Source organism: Thermobia domestica, chromosome 11, assembly GCF_964235325.1.
Source record: "Thermobia domestica chromosome 11, izTheDome1.hap1.1, whole genome shotgun sequence".
In the NCBI taxonomy this organism is placed as follows: Eukaryota; Metazoa; Arthropoda; class Insecta; order Zygentoma; family Lepismatidae; genus Thermobia; species Thermobia domestica.
In genome coordinates this window covers 263,895,597-263,911,999 of record NC_137464.1, presented here as the reverse complement: position 1 = coordinate 263,911,999, position 16,403 = coordinate 263,895,597, and the positions used below count along the sequence as shown (strand labels likewise).

At 37.0% G+C, this 16,403-nt stretch overlaps 1 protein-coding gene across 5 annotated transcripts in view; it reads right to left on the bottom strand.

Annotated features, from left to right (window-relative positions):
* LOC145665031 (leucine-rich repeat-containing protein 45-like) overlaps nt 1-16,143 on the bottom strand; it is a 55,026-nt gene extending 38,883 nt beyond the window's left edge. The window contains exons 1-6 of one of the 5 annotated variants that reach the window (XM_081732248.1): nt 16,125-16,143; nt 13,819-13,914; nt 12,440-12,541; nt 10,232-10,495; nt 7,210-7,388; nt 735-863 (exon numbers count right to left, since the gene is read on the bottom strand). In XM_081732248.1, coding sequence (XP_081588374.1) covers nt 735-863; nt 7,210-7,388; nt 10,232-10,495; nt 12,440-12,531 — 664 coding nt within the window. In that variant the 5' untranslated portion in view covers nt 12,532-12,541; nt 13,819-13,914; nt 16,125-16,143. Of the gene's footprint in view, nt 1-734; nt 864-7,209; nt 7,389-10,231; nt 10,496-12,439; nt 12,542-13,818; nt 13,915-14,490 lie in introns of all 5 variants that reach the window. The other 4 variants (XM_081732251.1, XM_081732247.1, XM_081732249.1 and 1 more) reach the window with 4 other exon arrangements.
* Nucleotides 16,144-16,403: the final 260 nt, after the last annotated feature.

The window sequence follows — 16,403 nt, the reverse complement described above, 5'->3', positions numbered from 1 at the left end:
CAGTATTACCGTAAGCCTAGGATGTCCGGATTCACCGACTGTCCGGAATCACCCAAATGCAGATTTTTTATGAAAAAAGCTTGCCTAGCCAGGATTCGAACCCATGTTAGAAATAAACATTAGCACGTGAATCCAGTATGTTATCTACTAGACAAAGAATGCATGACTATTGGCCTCTTCCATTTGTTTCTGTTACTGTTCTGTTGACGGTGTACTTTTAAGAACCTTAATCTCGTATCTTGTAGTAAGCCAGTTTTAACTTTATTTTTTCTTTTTTTAGCCATATTTTATATTTTCTACATGACACTTGAATATTTACTTGGAGGCAATGTGTAGATGGTCTATTTCTATTAGAGAATACACATTACTCTGTAACAGAACTGAGGAAAAATAGATTTCCCTTGTACGGACTTAGTCTCTGGAAGGCAGTCCCCTTTTTCTGACCAGAAATGTACCATTATTTTTCACTTTATTTTCTGTTCTTTGGAAAATGAGCACTTTGAGCACTATCTGAGAACATATTAAAACAATATACGTATATCAAGAATTAATCAATATTTACTTTATCAGACTGTTTATTACATAAGTAGCTTTTTAAATTGGTATGACTACAATTCCATTAAATAAAAGTACTATCAACTAACAATTGCGTTTTTCCTATTATATCATTTTGACTATAGATTCTTAGTCAGGAGAACCCCTCAATTAGTATCTTATTAATCTCAAGTACATACCTATGGCTGCTATCAATCCGTAAGAAATATTGTTTCCCTGAAGTTTAATATTTCGCAATGTTGTGTTATTTTGGACGGCCTCATAAATGCACTTTGCGCCTGTTTCTCCTATAGCGTTCCACCTTAGATCTGAAAATAGAAAAGAAACACATACTGTAGAAAGTAGGTTATTGCCTTTAAAGATGGATAGTACGACAACTAGAAAATCAGATTTTCTGTTGATGAAGTGTAAAAGTAACCAAGAAAGTTCTGTCGCTTTTTCGCCCACCACCTTCGAGCATCGATATGTCACCTAAGACGTACCTCGAGGACAAAAATTTGTCCTCATCAGCATCGACGACCTTCTGCCAACGTTCTGGAAGACCATGGATTCCATCACGATAGAACTTGGTGGACCGTGAAGCGAAGAAGGTATCAAGTGCATTTTGCACCTCTACTAGGGATTTGAACTGGCGTCCTCTAAGGTGATTGTTCAAGAAATGGAACAGTGATAATCGGACGGTGCAATGGCAGGGGGGTATGGCGGATGCAATAGTGTTTACCAAACAAGGCGTAGAACGGTGTCCCGGGTCATCTTTGCCATGCGGGGCTTAGCGTTGCCCTGTAACAGGAGGACCCCTTTGCGATTCAGAAGTGACCTCAGAGTTTTGAGTTTTTCTTGAATACGGTTCAACTGCTGACAGTGCACAGTTGCATTAATGCTCTGACCAGCTGGTAGCAATTCCCGATGCACGATGCCGTGAGCAGTCCACCAAACACACAGGAGGACCTTCCTCTGGTGCAGTGCTGGTTTCGGCTGCTTTGAAACCGGTTCATGAGAAACTAACGAATGATGACGGCGCCGTGAAGCTTCGTACAGGACCCACTTCTCATCACATGACAACACCCTGCCAAGAAATGGCTCCTTCCTCAGACAAGACAGCAAAGAAACACACTTGTCTGCTCACGTTGCCTTCTGGCCCGGAGTCAAATCATGTGGGATCCATCGACCCAACTTGTAGTGCTTCCTAAGTTGATAGAGGTACTGCTGAATGGTTTCTCCACACTGAATTGTAGTCCCACTTCCTCACATGTCTGGCCACTGTTCGCCTCAATTGCTGCCTGAAGATCTTCATCTTGTACATGTATTGTTCTTTCGGCATACGGCGCGTCTTCGAGTGTTTCGTCACCGACTGTAAACAAGTTAAACCACCGCTGCACTGTCCGCGTAGTCGCGACACCTTCACCAAAAACCTGGTATATATTTCGCCCCGCTGCAGAGGCGTTTGACTCCAGTTTGAACTCGTATAATATACACGCCCTTATGACGCTCTGTGGAGGTCCCATGTTCACTGTGTCCTTACCCAAGTTCACGTTGTAACTAAACTGCCACAACCAGATAATATGTTGGATATACCCACACCAACAACTGACCTTCGCCTTATCTTCATTCGCATTCAAGAGCTCCTTCGTGGCTAAGCGGTTAGCGTACGCGCCTTTGGCGTGGGAGACCCGGGTTCGATTCCCGGCGGGAGTTCATGTGGTTCGGATTCCACTTTAATCAGTAGGTCCACGTCTCATATAGCCTCGCTGCTGAACGGGACGCTAAACAAAAATCAACTCAACTCATTCGCATTCAACTCACGGTGTGAAGGTCAATTGAACACAGACCTTTAAAAAAAAAAAAAACCCTATAGAACTTTCTTGGTTACCTTTATAGTTTAGTAAGGAAGTTTTCCATGGTGATGAATCCTGTGGTAACCTTGGTAATACGTGCAGAAATTTACACCTCGGCCGGCCGATAGTATACCATGTGACGCGACTAAGTATACAATAGGCTGGTGCTCTGATACTATTTCAAAAAGGAAATAAAGAGTGAATATCAAGTTCTGTGTGCGCTTAAGGAAAACTCAGAAGGAAGGATGTTGAAAAAAATTTTAAGGAGACAACTGCTTTCCTCGTTGCCGTAGGAACTTCCTACCAGCACAGAACTGTAGAAGATGACGAGCGCCCAGGTCTAATAATTATCTGGTCCAACAACAGTTGAAATGATTACGAAGTTTGAGTTATCATTTAGAATAACCGAAATCCAGATCTCAGGATAATATCATACCTTGTGTGGATGAATAAAGAGACTATTCGCCAAATAATAACAGAGATTTAGCTGTGTGCACGTTTCGTGGCCCTTACGTTAACAGAGGAGGAAAAAAGCCGCAGCACACAATGCAGCGATCGTTCGTGAGTTTTTAGCTCATACAACTGTTTGTGTGTTACCACACCTCGCATATTCGCTAAACCTGTTAACATCTCCTAAATTAAAAACATTACTTAGAGGTTGTCTTTCTGACGGTTTTCACATGTAGAAAGCAGTGACGAGCACCTGAATGTAACATTATACTCCATTATAATCTTGAACACCGTTACAGTCCAGGACTTCCATATATCATTCCATTACTTACTGGAAAGTGGAAATCTCTGTGTGAACAAAGGAGGTTTCTACTTTAAATCCACTTGTTGGTCATTTATCTCTTACAGAATCTCGTTTGCTAATTGCCGCATTGTGTAAGAATATTGCACTTACAGTTTTTGGGAGTCTATTTAGAACAGAGCAGAGTACGGTCCAAAAACGAGGGAATTGTGTATTACAAAAACAGAGCGCTACCTCCGATATGAGTACTCTATTGATTATTTCCATATAGTTACTTCATGACTAAATAGATTCCATCCTCATCTTTTGATGTGGAAGACCTTACTTGGATTTCTAGTTGATCCCACGTTAAACTAGATATCCGCATTTCGTAACCTCAATGCTGAAAACTAGTGTGAAGCTACCAGAATAAATGAATCAATCAAGTATTTTAAGGAGTCCTAAATCCAAAATCACTCCGTGGGGATGGCTCTAAATGCAAACAGACATTACTATATTTTAAGGCACAACAGTCTTGACTGGCACACGACGGTAACTTGTAGTGTGTATAGTCAGAACAATGGTTCCTTACTTTAGGTTTTAGACTTCCAAACAGTGACGACAAGGAGGTGATAAGGTATGGGTGCCCCCGATGGCTAAGTCTGCCTCCTCTTTCCCCAATTGCAGATGTGTTGTACAGTAATATACAACAAATAATATAAAACTATCCTTTCCGGTGTACAAAATACTATCCCCAATTCTCTTCCTTTCCGTTTACTTCTTCCCCTGGCTCCACAAATAAAAATTGGCGTCGTTACTGCTTCCAAACCATGCTATACATAAGTCTGGTCAGTCTTACAGAGCGGCTACACGCATCTGTTAGTCTGTTGATAAACATGAAACCACAAAAACGATAAGAAATAGTGCAAAATGTTATTTTGATTTAAAAAAAAAATCAAAGCCCAACAACAGCTTTCATCTCTTTCCTTACAGTCAATTCACACAAGAAGTGGTAACAAACTATCATTTCTGGTTTCAGCTTTAATCATTATAGACCAAAAAAAGGTAATAAATAGCAAAAATCAGTTTCCGGAAATGGATTCGGCTTTCTAGGAGTACGTTCCACATGTCATAGATAGCAAGAAGCGGTTTCTGGAGATGGATTCGCTCTTTCAAGAGTACGTTATTCCACCTATATACTAGATAATAAGAACCTCCAGTACTTGCACAATAATTGTCAGAGAGGCTATTTGGGAGTACTTGATCACTCTCCACTACCTCACTAAAAATTGGTATGCAAGTACCGGAGCATTCTTAAACATAGATATTTGGATAGTTCACTTATCAGTTTCTCAGTGATGTCTTGACCCGACTACGGTATGTCCTATAGTAGTGGAGCTATGAACTTTTAAAGTTCACCTGTTTCGCGTTTTTGGCACCCTATAGCTCCGAAACTATTAACTTTTGAGCACAGATCCATATGAACTTTTTTTTTCTTATTTTGATGTAAGGAATGTGTTCCCAAAATATTGAGACACATTCTTGTAACACCCTGTATATGATAAATATGCCATTTTCCTTTGTGTTCCCGATAGTGTATATTGTATACTATTTATCCAAGAATCGATTTCGTGATATTTTACTGTAATCTTGATCGAGTTTATGAATTCTAATGAATTTAATGATAAACAGCGAACACGACGCTCTTTCCTCTGCGTTCAACTATTTTAATCGTTACTGTCCAACGATAGGTATGTTGCATATAAATGTTTTTATCTATATATTTTTCCGTTTGACTGTGAATTAGACCAATTTGTTATGCAGAAGTGAATAAAATTTAGAATGTGTATCTGATTTGGTTTGTCAAGAACAATTTATTTCTGATTTTAAGTGTTTGTTCTCGTCATCAGGGTAACAAACCGCAACCTGGTCACAGACATTACGTTAACAAAGTAATAAAATCTGTACCCAATTCAAATTGTTAAAAAGCACAAAAGTGCGTGCGTATCCAACATCAATATAATTTTCGATCACAGCTACCATCTTCCGTCTTCACAAGACAGGTAAGGACGTGCTTTTACATTCACCATTTCGTATAAGCGTAACATCCATTTAAAGTTCGGTTAAATTACTTTTATGTCAAATTATTTCTTGCGTACAATTATACGAATACATTACTGTCGTCTGTAGTAAGTAGGGTCCCGGGTTTATTTCCCGGTGGGAATACTGCCCAAAAGGTGTAACAGCTTTCTCAAGCCATTTATCCTGAGTCAGGTTTTTCCTGGATTTTCCTTATTCACACAGCTAGGATGGTACCTAATAAACAGATCCTAGCCCACTTCCTTCCTTCCCTTTTTCCTAGTTAGTGTGTTCGCGGAAGAATGTCAACCCTCGTACATTACCGGCTTAAGGTCATAAATGACGGTGATGTTCACAAACGTGTATAAATAAAATAAATAACAAATAAAATGTACTAAGTATTCGGTAAATTTTGTAATTTCAGCAAATGGCATATTATTTCATAATTCTATTTACCTTTTCGCTTATATGTCTTAATTTTTCTTATGGTTGCATTTTCGAAGGCTTACCGTGGAACCTTGCATCGAATACCTTAACGTCGCTCATGGTTTGGTGTTTCATTATCCCTCTTTGTTTCTTGTATTCTTAAACCATCTTTCTGTTAAAGATAGATTAAGAGAACAAGGAAAGAGGGTGGACAACAAAACTTCAAACCGTGTTAAGAACCAAGGGCGCCGATTTCTCTGTAAATTTCGGGGGGGGGGGCATTCAGATGCAGAAACCATATATAAGGATTTTAAAACAAATTGCACTCAAATTATGACAAATATTGTAAATTTACAAATACAGTAAGGGGGCCCACATGAACTTTGGGGGGCTCGGACCCCCCTCGGCCCACCCTCCGGGATCGGCGCCCTTGCCAGTGGCTCAGAGAAAGGTAGAAGCATAACCATTGAAAACTCAGCCCACAAGAGAAACGAGTATAGAAGAGAAAAAAAGAAAGAAATAAAAGGAAACAATAGATCTTTTAAATAAAAAAATATTAAACCAAAAAATTTAGCTTGCTATTGAAAAGCGAAGGAATTAAAAAAAAAAAAAAACACACACACAAGCTGAACCAACGCTCACCTCACAGTGTGTCATTCACATATAAGCATGAATCTCCATGTCATTCGTCACAACATTTGCACATGTCCCTTTACAGACATAAGTGAAGGATATCTTGATAAAAATCGACAAGGGATACCATAAAGGGCATTTTTTTTTTTTTTCAATATCTTGCACCGTTTGCAAGGTTTGAGTTTACTTCCGGTTGCAGTTTTGAATTCGTATATGATCAGTGTTTCCTTTCTTCTTGCATCCAGTATGAAATAAACAAATACATTACACACACAATTAATTATAATGTCAGTGATATACGTTATTCATTGGGCAAAACACTCCAAACAATAAAGATTCATCTTAGACTGGGGAAATAGTTATCTTTCTTTTTCCATTATGATTTGGCAATGAAAACAAACGTCTGAGACATATATATACAATCCCTGTATGCAACTACGTGGTTCCAATGTACCCCTTAAAAAATGTAATAAAGAAATAACGGCCATTTTGTAAATATAATAAATTAGAACTGAACAATTTACACAAAATTTGCTATCGATCGGTAAAAACGGCACCTTTCTAGTGCTCGTGGTTTCCGAGATATCATTGTGAAAAGAACTGGCCACATATATGTAAACATCCACAAACATATAAACGCCTACAAACATATAAGCTTTTCTTGACCACAAACATATAAACGTAGCATTTTAATATATAGATTTTTATTGCGATGAAACATAACGCTGCGGAATCCATACTCATAACACTGAATCCCCAATTGGATACTAACCTTGGAAAACTATATAAACAAAGAAATTCTTGGTTTTCAAACAAATGGAATAAATATTCTACTTATATAACTACTTTTATAATTCCTGATGAGTTTGATATTTTTTTATGAAACCATTTTCCCAAAGCATACCATAGAAGTGACCCATTACAAACAATTCAAATATATCAAGTTCTTACCTAATAATCTGAGGGTTCTGTTTCTCGTCAAAGCATTGGCTAAATCTCGTGCACTGTCCTCATTAAGTTGATTGTTTTTAAGGTCGATGCTTTCTAGCGATGTATTTGATGCAATAGCGTCACAAAACAAATTAAAGTGATCTGAAGATAGGCCGATGTTGTTCCATTCCAGATCTAACCTATGTAGAATAAAGAATTTCTACAAATATTTTTATCACATTTAGATATATAATGCCACGGTGGCTCAGTAGTAGAGCGTACACCTCTGGTGCATGGGGTCCTTGGTTCGATCTCAGTTAACGCCAAGTGAACTTTGTGGTGGACGAACACCGTGTGTATGGGTTTCCTCGGGGTTCTCATTTAACGAGCGGGAATCGAACCAGGGACTCCATGTACCATACTGAACGCTCTACCACTGAGCCACGGTGGGCCGCGATGTCTCTGTACACATCATGAAAAGTCAAGGATAGTATCTGCCATATTTGTCAAAATTTACAAATGATCCGTATTGTAACAACAAAGAAAAAGAAGAAGAAAGAAAAATTGTATTTGCCACTGCACGATGCCTTATTTTTAACTGGACTATTGTGTTATCATGAACCTTATGCCTTTCTCAAATCCGAACAATGGTAGAAACAGACATTTAGCACGACGGCTATATGAGAAGTGGACCTATATCTTAATTTGGGATCTGAACCACATGAGCTAATACTAGGAATCGAATCCACATTTTCAAAATTCAGTATTGCCAACTTATATCCGTAATATGATAAATTTTGTTTGTTTTGTAGTTGTAAAATCCTATATGCATTTTGGTTTAAAAAAATAGTTCTTTACTACTGCGAACTTCTTTTTGTTCATCAAGTTCTTAATTATGTAATCCCATTGTTTGCTTAAAATTCCTTTATCCATTTTTTTCCTTATATAAAACGATTCAAACACATTTCTTTCAAAAATTAAAGAAACTTAGGTAAACTTTTTACACCTTTCACTGTATGTTTTAAAGTGTTCCAGTGCGTGAACAATCTCGAGATGGTTGACTCATTTTCTTATCATTCCTTTCCTTCAACTCTCATCCGTACACTCTCTTTTACACATATTCAAAAAAAAAAAAAAAAAAAAAAAAACTATCTACGAACAAACGATAGTGTACCAAGTCATCTGCTTCCGACTCACTGAATGTAAGAATGATTTTGTAAATTTGAGAAAGGCATAGATTATGCTAAATCTGAAATCCGGTTAAGGAATAGCAGACATGGTGGAGAACATTTTTTTTTTTTTTTTTCTTAATCTGCTGAAGAACATCAGATCATGCTATTAGTAAAAAAATGACCACGACTGAATAAATTTTTAATTGCGCTCCTTATATTATAGCCATAAGCGGCATTTTTACTAATGCCATAAGCGGCACTATTGCTATTGTCAAAGCGACACTTTTACTATTGCCATAATCGGCAGTATTGCTATTGCCAAAGCGGCATTTTTACTATTACTAAAAGCGGCAGTATTACTATTGCCATAAGCGTCACTTTTACTATTGCCATTAGCGGCACTATTGCTATTGCCAAAGTAAAACTGTTACTATGCCATAAGCGGCAATTTTGCTATTGCCATAAGCTGCACTGCTACTACTGCCACAGACAGCACTTTTACTGTTGCCATAAGCGGCACTTTAAAGATCCTAACATTGAGGTAATGTTTCTCGCGACCTCCTGTACGAATAAGTTTAGTTTCTTTTGATTCAGGGTCCTCAAATTAGTATAAAAAACGGAATTAAAATTCAGTCAAGCGTTGCACTTTTTACAAGTGGCATATCATTTATATATATATATATATATATATATATATATATATATATATATATATAAAGAATTTTACGATAAGATTACAAGAAGCTGTTGAAAGATAGTAGTCCGTACATCGTACATCTTTCGACAATTGAACCACAAGTACCATATACGAGGTGTGATTGTAAAGTTTTAAAACAGGTGGCGCCACTGCTCAAGAGTAGATATAATTGTCCGTTAGCGTGGAAGCGGTAGCTTTCTGTGATCTTGATACGTGCTGCAAGAATCACTATGACATCTTTTATCTTTGTTCAGTACAGCGTAGCAACCTGTTGAGTGTAAGGTGTGTGTGTGTGTGTGTGTGTGTGTCGTAGCGCATTATTAATTGCGCAAAATGGATGAAAAACTGGAACAACGCGTTTGTGTCAAATTCTGTTTTAAAATTTGCTTTGGAGACTCATGAACTCTTAAAAATATATTTTGGAGATAAATGTCTGAGCCGGTCAAACAAGTTTATCTGGATAACAGATTCAAAGATGGCCGCGACTCAATCGAAGATGATCCTCGGTCCGGCAGGCCTTCCACGCCAAAAACCAAAGAAAACATTGTGAAAGTCCACGATTTAGTGCGCTCGGACCGTAGACTTACAATTAGGGAGATGGCTGACAACCTGAATTTAAGCTTCTACGTGGTTCAGTCAATTTTAACTGATGATTTGAACATGCATCGAGTGTCCGTGAAATTCATTCCGAAATTGTTGCCAGACAGAGAGAGAGGAAAAAAAAAACGATTGGAAGCGTCCCAAGACCTGCTTAATCTGACCAAATTCAATATTCCTGTGCTTCCGCAACCCTCTATTTGATTTGGCCCCTGCCGACTTCTACCTGTTTCCTAAATTAAAATCGACGCTGAAAGGGAAGAGATTTAACTCAATTGAAGACATCCAAGCAAATAAGGAGCGAGTTCTTTATACCCTTACGAAATATAATTTTCAGAAATGCTTCTAGAAATGTAAACACCATTGGAATCAATGTGTTGAGGCAGCAAGGGACTACTTTGAAGGAGATCCATCGCAATAGCCTGTAGGTACTGCAATTTTCAAATTACAAGCCCAGTCTTAAAGCTTTTCAATCATACCTCATATAATGTACTATATTTTGTGGGTAGGTATTATAGTTCCTAAATAACATGCTTTTCTGATATGTTCTTTTATCTGTATAATGCACATAATTTACCTTCTCACAAGTCCATTGTGTCTAAGGAATTTGGCCAGTCTAGAAACAGTGGTCCCTTGAATATTGTTCCCTTTCAGATTCACCTCTTGCACCGATGAATTTTCACATAATCCATCGAGAAGTGCTTGCATTCCAGGCGGCTGCACTAAACAATCAACCAGACTCAGCTTTCGAATTGAGGAAGAGGAAGCGATCACTTTGCCTAACACTTCATACTGTGCTGCAGGTAAATGTTCCTCCGATAAATCCAATACACCGCTACGACTGAAACATAAACAAAATAAGCAATTCTTAAGTGGAAAGTGAAATCTGTTCTTGCAGGAATCCTACAATTTGGATTGGAAATACGCTACAACAAAATTTCTTAACTTTCATTGTAAGTACTTTTATTAGTCTTCCAACTGTGCTACGCATAAGTATAAGATGTTATTTTTTATCCTGTATTTACACTGTTTTTCATGAAATAGCGTACAATAAAAACAAGTTATAGGTGTCATATCCTAAGCCTGACAAATTCGTGTACAGTTGTAAAAGGGTCAATTAAAATCGTCTAGATTTGACTTTCTCTTTTCAATAATGTCCCATCAAAGAATATTAATTCTTAAAACCATAATAAATATTCAAAATTTAATAAATAGCTAAAAGGAGAATGGTACTATGCGTGCAAGAATACATAACAAAGAGTAAAACTTGTTGAAAATGTGTTATAAAAAATAAATATTATAATTCTAAACGTATATAATTATTTCAATATTGTGAATCTCAAGAATAAACTTGACGAGAACGACTGTTTAAAAAAATACTTGCAGAGAAATAAATCCATCAATACTTTGAGATGCGAAGTTAATTTTAAAAATGAATGTACAGAATCGTTAAGATCCCGCTTATTCTTTGTTATGTGGGCGCATGTAAAGAGAAAGACAACCTGGCAACACTGACAAAGTTGCACATGCGCTGAAGCCTATTCTAGTATTCTGTGCATGCAGAACAAGCATAATTCTCAGCGTAGAGTTACGTACATGCGACTAGCACTAAGTTGAAATGGGTCCCCCCCCCCCATCCAAAAAAAAAAGTCAAATGTGAGATGAGGACTGTGATCCTATTTCTTAATGGAAAAGGGCAGAATGCAGCAGGCAGCCATCCACCAGGAATTGTGTCATTTACGGACGAACAGAAATGAACCAAGTGAAGGGAAGGCAATGGTACCATGCGTTTCAGTGTGTTCAAATGTTCACGAAATGTTCCAACCAGGGACCCCTAGCGCCATAGATAAGCCGTCGTGCCCTCATCAGGATCTCATGATCACAAACAGAGCTTAGTGTTCAGAAGGACAACCTTGCCAATGTGCTGACGAGAAGTGTAATCGTTTCAACATTACGGAAACAGCAAAGGAATTTCCAGACGTATCTCTTAAAACAGTACACCGAATTTTGTGATTGACAATCTGAGTTATGGTAATTTATGCGAATGAATAGCAAAAATGTTGACAGTCACTAAGAGTAAAAAAATAAAAGCTGAACGTAAATTTCTGACCTGCTGGGGAAAAAAGATTGAGATTACTTGTTTGCTTACGAAGTGACTAGGGACGACACCAAGATATTCCATGCAACTGATGAGTTAAGGCAGCAATCAATATAATGGCATTACTCCGGTTACCCGAAAACAAGAAATTTAAGTAAATACCGTCAAGTCGCAATTATGACAATTCTGTTTGGGACCAAGAAAAGTGTAATCTTCGTGGAATTCCTGGAACCGAGAAAAACAAACACAGAAGATATGTATTGCTAAGCACTGTCTAATGTATGACGTGCCATCGAAAACTGACGAAGAGCAATTCTTCTGATTCACGATAATGCACCCACACACAGTTACCCGTTCAGTTCAGACAACTCAAAAATATGAATTCATGCAGTCCTATTCTTCAACTGAAAAGCTGGATTGCTTCGCAACGTTTTTATGGCTGGGAAATTTTGAAAATATCAGTTTATCGACTGGTTGAAGCCTCAGGGGCTGATTTCTAAAGAGAGTGCTTATGAAAGCTTGTGCCATGCTACCAGCTTCATGGTGACTATGTAGAAAAGCACTCAAAATATGTACTTTTCAAGTTGACTTAGGAATATTAACATATTGTCTTGTGGAACAGTGTCATCCATGCTTTGAAAACTAATGCACGAAATACTAAATTACACTGAAACAACTATTACTCACCCAACTCTCTCGAGAGCCTCAGTCACCGCGGAAGACTTTTCCACTTTGTAAGACTTGCATAAGGAGATATAATGCCTCTTATCACTATGCATCCCGGCATATCTGAAAAAAAAATACAATCGATATCTACTTAAACTATCACGTAAAAATCTTATATTTATGTACACTCATGTCCAAAATGATTGTCGCATATCTATAACTATCTTCTTGTAAGAATATAATTTGATAATGATTTTGCTGGGTACTTTTTAATATTAATAATATGTGTATAATCGGGAAATGTATATTTGTGGTAAATTTCATAGGAAAAGAATTATAAATACGAAAATTAGAATGAGTAAAACAAAATGTTGCTAAATGGACAAGAAAATTTTATTTTCGTTTTATTGTTCTTATTTACTGCTGTTTTGACATGAAATTTGCCACATACATGTCTTTGCCGATTATACACATACTAACATTATAAGAAATACCGGGCGAATTAGTTATCAAGTTATATTCCTACAACAACTTATTTATAGACATGCGACAATAATTTTGGACATCAGTGTACATGCGAATAATACGAGGGTGATTCAGAAAGTAATGCCTACAAGCTCACTGCTTGGCTAATAGCACTACAAAGATTCTGAACTATTTATCATTAATGCATTGATGTTTAAGCTATAGAATGTCACTTGTTTCACCCTTCTGTCTCTTCTTGTTCCATTGTAATGGAGAAATCTATGGTATCCAGTGGTGATGTCCAGTTGAAACAGCGGGCTGTCATTTAGTTTCTGAGTGCGGAAGGTTGTGCGCTCAGGAACCTACCGCTCCTACCTCTAACCGAAGCAACACAATACTAAATCTCTCCTAGATGCACTATCCACATGGACTTTAAAGTTAGTGACCACAAACAGCGCCCACCTCAAGTTGCCCGCGAGCAGTACAGAGGAAAGGGAGAACCAAAAGGGGGGAAAGGTGCTGGGGTGGACAGTGGACACTAACTGAAATCGCTGTAACTTAGAATAACCTTCGCAAGTGTATTTAGGATTTTGATGACTTTATATAGTACTTAAATGCTTCCATTCTAGAATTTTACAGGTATTGAGACCTACACAAATAAATTCCATAGATAATAAATTTTCTTTATAGGTTATTAGTTTTCCATGTATTTTTTTCAAATGTTTGCACATAGGTCCTAATTTCTGTGTAACATAAAGATTAAAAGCATCATCACCACGGAGTTCTCTGTAGCAGAAGCATTGTATCCGGTGCAGATATTTCAATGAATTTATTTGTTTATACTTAATGAACATAAGAGACAGGTGTCACACTGTATCGGGAACCATCGAATACAAAACGTATATACAATTAATAAATTTATGTACTGCACTTACCCAATAGCGACTTCAAATAACGCCCATTCTTAGCCTTGCCGCACTTACAATCTGCGACCCTTCTCTGCTTGCGTACCCTTAGGCTTTCACTCTTTCCTGTAGGTTATGAAGCAATATTCTTTAGTGCAAATATACTTAGTAAAGAAATGGATTGCAGGAAAAACGTGCGTATTAATAATTGGGTTGCCAATATATAGTGTGTTTCAAAACAACACCAATAACGTTTGGGAGGTAAATCTTGACACAGAAAACATGAAAAAATGAACTTTGAAGGTCCATAGCTCCAACACTATGGGATCTACCATAGTCGGGTCAACACTTGACTTAGGAACTAACATGTGTTTTACAGCCTATAACTCCGAAAGGAAACATTTGTGCAACCAGGTTTGTCTATACTTTTTGTCTTATCTTGGTGTCAGGAACCACCTCCCAAAACGCTGTCGGTGTAGTTTTGAAACACCCTGTATAATTGCTATTAAAACAGATTGGAAATATATTATTTGAAATTCAAGTATTTTGAATGAAATTGACTTGTAATACCATATATATATATTATATACGGGTAGAATTTTCTGAATGAAATTAGTCTGATGCTGCATTAAAAAAAAAAAAAAAAGAAAAGAAAAAGAAAGAAAGAAAGAAAGAAAAAAAAGAACGAACAAACGAACGTACTGTTCTTCAGCTTATACTTCCGAGGTCTCTGGGAGTTTCTTTTAAATATTTGCAAGCGAAGTGCTCGATCACTCCAACTTAAACTATACAGCATTCTACTGTATGCAAGGAACAATGACAGAACCAACTTTGTTTGCAAAATAAAGCTTGTTAATGTATTTATATAATTGATTCTTGTATGTAACGGAGTATAACAAATTTCAAGATTAGTTGTTAACATTAATTTATTAGTTAATGAAGAGAAGTCATTATTAGTAGTCACAATAAGTAACTGTTGAAAAGTTACAAATCTTTCCCGATTTGCATACAAATACAGCCGTCCAGACATATACAATAAAAAAACTAGTGCAAAAGATACAAACCAATCTGTGTTATGAGGCCAATAAAAGGCACAACTGCTATCTAATGAAGTAAAGGCAGGGGGAAAGCTAGAAAGCCCACATGATACCGTGGGGTCCGTCCGAAATGAGCACGCGCGTCAGTGACAGTGTGCATAAGGAAAATTTTGAAAACGTGGGATTTTGCAGTGATACGAATTCATATGGCGCCTGCAACTGTTTCACACTAGTAATCCTACACTTGTAAACATAAAATACAGCTATATTATTTACTATTTAATTCTGCTGCCTGCATACATTTGTTTCTTATAAACACGTATTTCCATACAGTAAAATTGAACATACAGCATTAAAACAAATATGTTTATAATGAACAAATTTCTGTAAGCGAATGATGTAAATTGTAAGTAATACAACTATTTTATGTTTACAAGTTCAGGATTGCTACTAGGCCTATAAAACCATTATAAATACTCTATGACGGTTAAAATAAGTAACTCATTTTATTTCATTTCATTCATTTTATTTGAAATGAAAAGTGACTGTATTAGACGATACTTTCTCACGGCGTAGTACTTCTTCACAGTATACAAGAGATGTATTTTTGTTCTACAAGCGAGCGTTACTAGTGTCAAAGCATTATATTTACAATGATATAGGAACTCGTATCACTGCGAAAACCCATGTTCGCTTACCCACTAGCACTGACGCATCTGCTTCCTATAAACGCACTCTCGCGCATGCTCACCTGCTTAGCCCTTTTCTGACTCGGTTAGATAGCACTCGAGCCATTTCAGAAAATAGCTAGCATAGGTTGGTTTGTTTCTTCTACTGTAGCTTTCATAGTATATTGTCAGGCGAGGTGCTGATTCAACACAAATCGGTGTAATCTTTACAATACACGTTTCAACAGTGAATCGTTAAGTAGAACCGTTTTAAAAAGCTATAGCCTAGCAGAGTAGAGTAGGGTAGAATAGAGTAATGCAGGGATAAGTACAGTAGGGATAGGAACGGGTTAGCTTAAGGTTAGGGAAGTTTTGTCCCATTTTCACAGGATTAATAAAGCATAATTTCTCGTTCCTGAGTGAGTATACCAGCTGAGCGGGCATTGTAAAGTTAACCCCTTTTGACAACTCTTTCGAGTGGTACATCCATAACCTGAAGGTAAAAAAGTACAAATAGAAAACAACAGTATAAAAGAAAGGGTGCATAAATGAAAGAAAGTGTACTATATAAACTTAATAAAACAAGTAAATAACTCTATTTCTAGCATCTAGTGCCTCCACAAATATTTACAAACATCTGCTTCTGCTTGTAAACAGACAGTGGTACCAGCTCTTGCCAAAATCCCTAAAATCGCAATCAACGCAAATATACCCCAAATTTCCATTATTATTATTATTATTATTATTATTATTATTATTATTATTATTATTATTATTATTATTATTATTATTATTATTATTATTATTATTATTATTATTATTATGGAAATTCCCATTATTTATTTATTTTTATAAAAAGTGCTTATAAAAAACAGTTTATGTTAACCCAACGCGAAATCAGCGTTTCAGT